The sequence below is a fragment of the Chamaea fasciata genome, unplaced genomic scaffold, assembly GCF_029207755.1.
Source record: "Chamaea fasciata isolate MVZ Bird 193981 ecotype frontalis unplaced genomic scaffold, bChaFas1.0.hap1 SCAF_1, whole genome shotgun sequence".
NCBI classification, from domain to species: Eukaryota; Metazoa; Chordata; class Aves; order Passeriformes; family Sylviidae; genus Chamaea; species Chamaea fasciata.
In genome coordinates, this window is record NW_027094086.1 from 35,905,291 (window position 1) to 35,914,991 (window position 9,701).

The 9,701-nt window shown below is 39.2% G+C and overlaps 1 protein-coding gene across 1 annotated transcript in view; it reads left to right on the forward strand.

Moving 5' to 3' along the window:
- CYP7B1 (cytochrome P450 family 7 subfamily B member 1) overlaps window positions 1–8,216 on the forward strand; it is a 125,275-nt gene extending 117,059 nt beyond the window's left edge. The window contains exon 6 of the mRNA XM_066180603.1: window positions 3,921–8,216. Within this exon, the coding sequence (XP_066036700.1) occupies window positions 3,921–4,217 (297 nt within the window). The 3' untranslated portion in view covers window positions 4,218–8,216. The remainder of the gene's footprint in view (window positions 1–3,920) is intronic.
- The last annotated feature ends 1,485 nt before the right edge of the window (window positions 8,217–9,701 follow it).

The window sequence follows — 9,701 nt, forward strand, 5'->3', positions numbered from 1 at the left end:
TTTTTTTTTTTTTTTTTTAACTGCTGTTCCTTCTTGTGGAACAAATCTTCCTAGTTTCAGATGTATTTTCTAGGGCCCTGCAGGTCAAAGGATTCATGGCCTGAAGAGAGAAATATGGTGATGAGACTGACTGCGACTGCTTTCAAAGGAATTGACAATTGCACATTGACTACCATAAACTTTAGGCTAAATGTGGGCTTTGTTTGGCAGTGGATCATTTGATACCCAAGGAGGGCTGAATAATAGAAGGTGGTTTAAATAGCAAATAATGTGGGCCATTTAGCTAAGTGCCCGCAAAGCATCATTGACTCTCTGAAGCCCTATAATAGCAGTGTCTTACTTGAGCCTTATGCTTTTTCACCTCCCTTCGTAGGGATTCACCCCTTCTTGATCAATTAGAGTGTTGTGAACTTGAGACTGTAAAGCTGTTGCTCTGCAGCGAAGCTCGGAGGGTAATTGTGTCATCTCCTTGTATTTTTCTCTGACGCTCCAGTTAATGAATATCAAAGACTCGAAATTAATCCACCCTGCCTCAGATGTAATACAGCTTCAGAAGTTCACCACCTGCATGCAAATTGAATAGTCCTCCTCTCGGTTAGGTTGCTCCCCAGCTTGCTGTCCCCAGTCCAGGGTGCCACAGAGGAAGAGCAAGAAAGAGTAAGGGTGCATGCTGAGACTGTTAAATGGCTTGTCTGCCTGAGAACCAAGAGCTTGTACCTCATCGATTCCTCACCCCTATTCTCCTAAGCAAATGTTGTCTCCCAGCCATGCTGATTTCCATCCTTGGCATTTGAGCCAAAGAAGAAAGGAGCTGGATTTTTTTACATGTTTATAGAAAGCCCATGTTAGAGAAATTGCTCAGGGAAGCTCTCCCTTTCAGGAATTTAAAGATGAGAAGTTGCAAAGAAAGGATGAGATTCAAGTGCCTTGTTGGTGCAGGACAGCATTTCGTTGTGTAGGAGCTCTGCCAGCCTCAGTGAGAGGAGGTGTGGAGCATGTTGGAGTCAGCAGGAGTAAGGTGTAGTCACTGGGATGAACACTGGAGCCTCGAGAATGAAAATTACATTCAGGGGAGCTCTGCTGGCTGTCCCCACCCAATAAAAAAGCCTGCAGAGAAAATCAGGGTTTTAAAAATAATCCATCTATTGGCAAATAGTTGATTAATATTTTTATCCTTAAAAAGGATAGATAGCAGCTAACAAATAAGCTTTTTTTTTTCTTCATTTTATCCTTAACACTTTATTTTGGAGAACGTTATTGATTTGTCAAAAGTCCATCTGTTTGTTTAGGTCCTAGACCAAAAGCATCAGTGTGGAAACTGATTTCCTCCCTTATCCAATAATTGCCGGAATATATTACCATATTTCCATTGCTTGAATATATCTGCTTAGTATCAGCTCTGCTCAGCTTTCACAGTACAGCTTTAGTTCATATATTTTATCTTTTTGATAGTGAATGAGCAATCCACACATTGCAGTACATTGATTTCAGCACATGGGCCCCTCTCGAAAAGTGGGGAAATCACTGTTCTGTTTGGTTCTTAAAATATGCAGTGTGCTTTCAACAATAACTACTGAGGATCAGATAGAGATGGAGAATGAATTTTTTGAAAGGTGCAGTCTTGAGCTTGTCATGTATTTAGGGAAAACTTTTCCTGGGAAAACAGGCAGCTTGACGAGATAATTTTGTAGCAATGCTTTTTCTCCTGGATACATAAATTTAAGTTCAAGCTATCTTGTGCTTTGGCACCATATTGTGTAAGTGTAAGCATATATTTCTGACCTCTTTCTCCACTCATTAAGGCCTAAATAAATTAGTTGGTTTTCTACAAAGTGTATAAGTAAATCCCTAAATTCTAACTCAGATAGTTATAGAGCTCAGTAAATGAAATCTGCAAAACCTATAGAGTAAATACGGGGAAACCCTGCAGGAAACCCTCTATGGTCACTTCCCAAACAGAGCTAAATACAGTATGGGACAGAAAGAGACTTCGATCAATCACAAGAGATTGCTCGGTTTTCATCATTCTTGTAGCAGCTCGTCCACACAGAACTTCATTGCCTGTTTTTGCTCAGCATCCTGACCTTTTCCTTACTGTCAGCCACCATGTCTCTTTCAGGAGACCTTGTGCATGGCTAAAAGTTCCTTCCTTTTTAAAAATGAATCTTTATTTAGCTAGTGAACTAGCTTTTGAGGAAGCGCTCCTCAACCCAAGGGGCTTCAGCAACGCTGAGTTTGATGTCACTGTCATTGGCTACATTCCTATCTCGCACTTGTTTTCTGTTTTCCCTATTCCTTAGAAGGCAAATTATTTTTTGTTAAAAGCAATTACAAATCTCAGAAAGCTCTTAATATGACAAAGAAAGCGTAAGGTTTGACCCAGTGTGTCTGTGTGTTCAATAACACAGTTCTTAATTGCTCCAGACACCAGAAGTGCATCTCGTGAAAATGTTTGAGTGGAGTGAAGAGCTCTGGGATGGGTTTTTAAGCTATTACAGTTCACCACATTTAGTGGTGTTTTTTTAGAACAGCAGGATTTAGAATTCAGGAAGTTAATCTTATGGTATTCTGGGCTTTCATTTGTTACTGTGCTGCTTCAAATGAAGCAATAACTTCCTGGCAGAAAAAAATAAAGGCGTGCTTCCTTTTGGCTGGGGTGTTAAAAAGAGACTGAAAAGAATGACTAGTCAGTGCAAGCAGACATAGAATCACTTTTATATTTGTTGAAAATTCAGGCCTCTGCCATTTAGTGAAATAAGCTCCTGTTCTTCAGCACCCAAGTTATATCCCCTCCAGTGCACCTAGTATTTGTTCCCTTTCTCACTGACCACCTCCCCTGACTTTGTTTCTCAACAACAAGACCTGGAGTGCATGTTTTTCAGATCCTTTAATCTAACGAGTAGATCAGTGTCAGTGTATTTTTAATGGTGGTGTGGGGTTTTTTAATCAGTTGAGGTCGGTTTCTGTCTGACTGACTTGTTCCCAGCCAGCTCCAAATGGCTGCTGCTATAGCAGATGTATGCAAAGCAGGACAAATGCTAATGAGTGACCATAAGCAAGAAGTGCCTGTCATTTTTATTCAAAGCATGCAGGAGGGTTTTGTAAGTGGTTAATTTGCCATTGACTGAGTGAGGATGCCAGATCTCCTTCATTCAAAAACACAAATTATCTCTAAACAGGGATCCTGCTACTCAAAAATAATCAGAAATATGTTCAGTTTATGGAATGTAGGTTACAAGTGTGACCTCAAGCCTTGCTTGAAAACACCCTCTTCATAATGGTCACTGGCATTGTCCTGCTTTGCTCACAGCTTCTGCAGCAAAATATTTGAAGATAAGATGTGTCAAATTAAGCAGCAATCATCTCCAACTGAAAGGAAGACTGACTGCAAAGCATTGAAGTTTTCAAATAATCTGCACCATTTGGTGCAAAAGAAGGATGGATTTTGCTCTAGCTTGCAAGAGCAAAATCAGTGCAATGCATTAATTTATTCATAGGCATTTGCAGAATTTGGCAGATTATCCTTATTCATGATGTATGTACCTCACTGAGTGCGTATGATGCTTTACAAGAAAATTGTCCTTCCACTAAAGTTCATTGTCCCTGCTACAAAGCAGTCAAAATCTAATTACAATCAATATAGGCCAGACACTCGGTGGATGAGATGTGGAAGTTGAAGGAGCTTGATGTAAAAGGACTAAGCTAAATAAGTGGGTTTAAAGAGTGCCCTTTGCAGAGAAGATAATGTGAGTTAATGAAACTTGAGGGAACCAACTAAAAAGAAGAAGCTGTCAGCTCCTTGTCTTCCTGTTTATCTTGTTTTCTGGGTTTCAGACGCGTTACCATTGTGCAAAGAAAGCAGCTCATGTAACTGCCTTGTTAGATATCACGCTGTCTCTCTCTTTCTCTTCCGTTTTCAGAAGTATAAGTTCGATCGATACATAGAGGATGGCAAGAAGAAAACCACATTCTACAAGGCTGGAAGAAAACTGAAGTATTTCCTAATGCCCTTTGGCTCTGGGATCAGCATGTGTCCAGGGAGGTTCCTCGCAATGAATGAGATGAAGATGTTTCTTTTCATACTATTGTCTCATTTTGATGTAGAACTAGCAGAAAACAAATCTGTCAGACTTGATAACAGTCGCATGGGCCTTGGTATCCTCCTGCCAGACGCTGATATTGCCTTTCGTTACAAGCTAAGGTCCTTAAGAAATTGAGCAGCTGCCTGTATGCTTTCCACTAATCTCCATGTTTGCTCTGTTTCATCACTCAGCTTTATATTTTTGGAAACATTTGCTTTTCCCTCTCTGCTTTTACCTCCTTCCTCTTTGTTTCTAAGGAGAAAAGCCATTGGGCTGGAGGTAGAGACCAAATGCAGGGACGTGCAACCTCAATTTGTCCTGTTTGAGTTGTGAGAAGTGAGGTGATATGACAAAAGTCTGGCCAAGTAAATAGCCCAGCATCTCTACAAGGTGCATCCCCATACTCTTGGCCATGAGATGAGCAGGATTTACAGGGAGGATGAATCCAGGCCACTTACATGGGAAATGGGCTCAGCAGCCCTCTGTCACAGGGTTAGATTGGGAGGTCCCATACACCCATCATCTAGCGGAATGTCAGCATCTGGTCATAGAAGCATAATAACCAGAAAGGGGAAGCTTATTTCTAGAGAATGAGATAATTTCTTGTGATTATTATCCTAACTGTATATTTACTTTATTTCTTTCATGGTCTTGAGAGTCTTAACCCTTTATTTGGGAGATGTGATGGAAGTTGTGTGGGGTGGTGGAGGATGATTTGCAAGAATGTCTTACTGACAACACATTTCTAACTTCAGGTTTTTGTGCTGAGAGTGAATGCTTTGATTTCTTGCGCCTTTTTTTTTTTTTTTTTTTTTAAAGAAAGTGATTTCTTTCCTGCAATCATTTAAATTATCTATTTTGGCTTTTGAGTCCCCCAAAACAGCATATTCTTCAGGGATGTTTGAAATTATTCTATCACTTTGAAAATTAGCTTCTTTCTCTCACTGTTTCTTAGTAACATGTTCATGCATTTCTTTTGACTATTTCTTACATTTGTTCATTTCTCCAAAAAGGCAAAAGAGGAAGAGGGTTCCAAGGGCAAGTGTGGTATCTAAAAATGCTTTTTAACATTGCTTTACTTAGCCTAAGTTATGCACAGGCAGAGTAGTGTGACCTGTGTTTGGAAACAGACTTGTCCATCTGCGAATTGGAAAATAGGCTCTTCCCTGGGGCCAAAATTTGAGCAAGTGAAAACCCTGGGCAGCCACAGAAGTTTATACTGGCTGTCCAACCTGTTCATTGGGTGCCCAGCTCTTGTTTGGAAAATTAATTTCCTAGTGCACAAAACCTGAGATTTTAGACCCTGTCTCTCTTCCCAGCCATCACTTCAGAGATTGATGAGGATTCCCATGGCTGTCCAGTCTCAATTTGCCAAGATGATAATTGTGATGGCAGAATAGCCACATCTGTTGGCCTTGCCTTGTGTTCCTAAAAAATATCTCTCTTTGGGATGTGCCAGAGTAACTCTTTCAAAATCAGAAATTCTACTCATCTTTAGAGCACTTGATGGCCCATGGATGAAAACTACTACCTAAATTCTAAGAATTATTTATTAATATTTGTGTAGAAGCCTGTTCAGTTATTTGTGTAAAGCACATACCCTAAATAAGTGTCAGCATCAGTAGAAAGACTTTCAGAGATTGGTACAACCACATTCCAAATCCTCCAAGAAGAAAATTGGGGTTTTGTGCGATATATTGGGTAAACATTTTCTTTTCATATATAGTATCAGTAATGTCTACAAATTTGGAGTATGCTTTCTTTAAATGGGCTTTGCAGTTGATTAAATGCTTTAACTTTACTTCAACATTTAATCATCAGCAAAAGCTGATTATTGCTTTGTGCCACAGAATAAAATTGTTTTTTATGGAGACATTCTTGTGCTCCGGTTACTTACTCCTGTGGTTACTCTGTAGAATCTATTCTGTACTCAGCTGCAGCTCACAATCCAGTTTGGACATCAGAGCCTGGTTTACTGAGAGAGGCAACGTTGATATAATTACACTGTTGACTGTATTCCATTATTGCTTATATGTAAGCTGTAAAATGTCTCATGCTACAATTATGATGAATCTTTCTTTGGCATCCAACTTTCAAACAAACGTAAGCATCTGTGAAAATAACAGTGGGTATTTGTTTTAAATAGAGCCCTCTTTTTTATAATTGTATTCTATTTTTAGGGTTTTGAATTAGAGTATCACTGGCTGCTGCTTAATTTGGTAGGGCATAATAGGACTGTTCCAAAAGTACATGCAAATCATTAGTAGTTTCAGATTAATTGCTGATCAATTTGTATAGTATCTATTCTGAAATTAAAAGAAGAACTAGATTGTTTCCAGAGTAGCAAGTTAAATCTCCATCATATGCTCCATTTAAAAAAAGAAGAAAAAAAAAAAAAAAAAAAAAAAGAGAAGAAGGAAAAAAAAAGAGAAAAGGGTCAGAACCTTTCGCAGGAGTTGCAGGTAACCTCTATGAAGCCACTTGGAGGCCTTGCATCAGAGTTAGAGAGCACCACGCAAGAGGCCAGCATTCTTCTGGGATAAAAGTTGCTAGCTCTTTTTGCTCAGGAACCAAAATAATCAAATGCAAAGCAGGTTTCTGCCCAGCCTGGCCTGGAATTGTGTCCCTGGTAACCCAGGCTCCTGGTAGATCAGTTCGGCTGGTTAGCAGTGCATCACTACCTTGGCGTACCTCGGCTGCTGAGGAAGTAAGCCTCGCCCCCATGCAAAGTCATGAGAGCTGGAGCTGGACACAGAGGTTAAGCCCTTCTGGTCCATGTATTCAGCAACTGAGGAGGGGACATACTGAGAGCCAGCATCTGGTCTGACCAGGAGTGACTCAGTCTCTATGAAGCAGGACTGAAAGTCCCATGGTGTTGCTATTCCTGGTCAATAAGGTGAGACAGCACAACAGTGGGTAGCATCCCCAAAACTCCCAGCTGGAGCCAAGGTAGCTGCAGGGTGCTGTGCCAAGAAGAGCATGTTTCTTTACACAGAGCACAACACCCTTTTTGATGACCTCCTCTGCTGCAGGACCCAAGAGTGTGCAGCTCTGAGTGTCCGTCACTGGGGCACAAAGAGGCAAAATCATGTAAGCAGAAACAGCAGTGCTCTTTGCCAGTGTTCAGGTGCCCATGGGGCTGCAGGGCAGGGTGGGGAGAGGCAGACCTGTGCTTCCCTCTCCCACCTCTCCACTTCAACAGGGGGGTCTGCCCTGTCAGCCCAGCAGTACCTGCTGGGGGCTTCCACAGACCTGGCAGGTGCAGGGTCAGGCAGGAGGAGCACATGGGTACCCCGTGAATTTCTCTGCTGTGACTCGATGAATTGGTGGCACTCACCCATCAGTTTGCGATGTGACTCGGCTGGTCACTACCTGCTTCTGACTGTAACTTGTTGATTTCTATGGCTGTATCAATAGTATTTTCTGCTATTAAAATATAAGCACCTTTTTTTTCTCAGAAAAAAAAAAATTGGTTTATTAGGTCAGTATGGCTCTTTGTAGCACCCAAGAAGAAATTCAATTTTTCATGAACTAATGTGAATGCTAAAATGTAATTTTTTAATTATTCTTCTTGTTTTGATTTACAAATTGAATGTTCTTCATTTTCATGCTGGCACTTAGTACTGCTAGATGCTACTGTAAACTTTTTAAAATGTTCCATTATTTAGGAAACCATCTAGTATATGTGTACCTGTTTGGAAATTAGATTTTCATATCTCTGTCAGTAAGTCCTAATGTAATAATATAAAACCATGTAAGAGTTGTTCTTTAGTTTATGCTTTTAAGCCAGCTGCATGTCACTATTATTGGCGCTTCTATTTTTATGAATAATTACTGGTCTGTGAATTTCTCTTGTAGAATTATTCATGATCTTTTATTTTGTCATTATTTAACTTTCTGTCATTCAAGAGATTGTAAAGTGCTCTTAATTTTGCAAACTCACAATTTGTATATAGGTGAACAATGGTTAGGTTCTACTTTAACAGTTAATATCCATTGTTCAGACTCCTAGATCAACTAAGGTACTTCTGAGCAAGAAAATCAAAATCTCATTATTTTAGTAATCTAACATCTTAAGGCAATTTTGTATTTCAAGGGCACAATAAAAATGAATATATCTATTTTAATATTGAATGATTGTCCATGGTATTTTTTCCAGCTTATGTTTATACTTTTCTCACAAATTCACAACTATTGCTTTAATTTTTTAATTATTGTTTCAACATAATACATTTTTCTGTTACTTGATCTTGACAGATATTTCTATAATGAAAAAAAAAACCCAAAACCTTTAATTCAGCAGTGGAATACGGAAACTTCTCTGACTATTGGAAATGATCATGTCTTTTTTATCACATCCCCCCCCCCCCATGAAACATAAGCCAGTTCTCATCAGATGAGATAAAAAAGTGGTACTTCTGACATTCTTAGGACATTATTCAAAATTAATATAAAGATCTGCAGTTCACTAGTGATTCCTAAGTACAAATCTTAGGCTTTTGCTTTGGCAAACCTCCATGTAGTACAAGATGTACTACCTAGTGTAAAATATTCTGTCTTCACAGATCATTCATTTTAAAAGGGGGTATGAATGAAATTATTACGATACACAGCACTTCACCAGCAAAGCACAGCTTAGCTTTTCTAGGTATCACTGTAACTGCAGAGTTCTACAAGTAGGTATTTAATAGGAAAGTTGTACCCTAAAGACATCGGTGTTCTCCATTCCTTCATGCAGAAATACTTGTCAGTACGTCTGCAAGAGTTATTGAAGATATTTCCTAGAGAAGACAGACCTGCAGCATTTTCCTAAATGTGTGTTTAGCTGTGCAATTGTTTCAACTCCAGGCTATATTAGAAGTTACTGAAATTTATAAATTAAAAAGTGGCATTGTTTGAGATTTCTTGAAGGGCACATTTCTGGGTGAGCTTTCCATAATGGTCTAAAAGATAGCGTGAGAGGAAAGAGTTAGCAAAACCCCCTAACACTGTATTTTATCCAGTATTTGATTTGATTTGATATTAGGCACTGTCTTGATGTTACTTGTATAGCACTGTATTTTAAAACTGTTCAAGGTATAAATTTATGCATATGCTTAACTCATATGAATAGAGCTATTCTAACTGCCAAACCACAGAAAGTGAAGTATTTTCCTGTCTACTACCTAAACCAGCCCAGGCACCCTGGCTAGTCATGTCCCCATACCCACTACGTATCAGAAAAATGATCTCATTACCAAAACACTCCTCAAAACTATGCTTTTGAAACTATTGTGATCCTTAAGTTATTGTCTATGTTTAATAATAAATATGAAGAAATATATGAAAGCATATAAAAAAAAAAAAGGTAGGCAATGTTCCATTTTAAAGTGAAAGGAAGGCAGCTGTAGTCGGATATTGATCCTCATATAAACCAGTTCTGTGTTTATTCTATGCATCAGGCTTCCCTGGGATCTCGTGTACTGAGGTTGTATGAGTACATCCTTCGTAGTAGTAGAAATGTGCTTGTCTTCAAAACTATTCACACCAAAATAAATAATCAAAAGAAGCCTAAGCTTCAGCTGTTCTTGCTAGAAGCCTTGCAGGATTCTTTCTATCTTCAAAGATTTGTCAAACCGG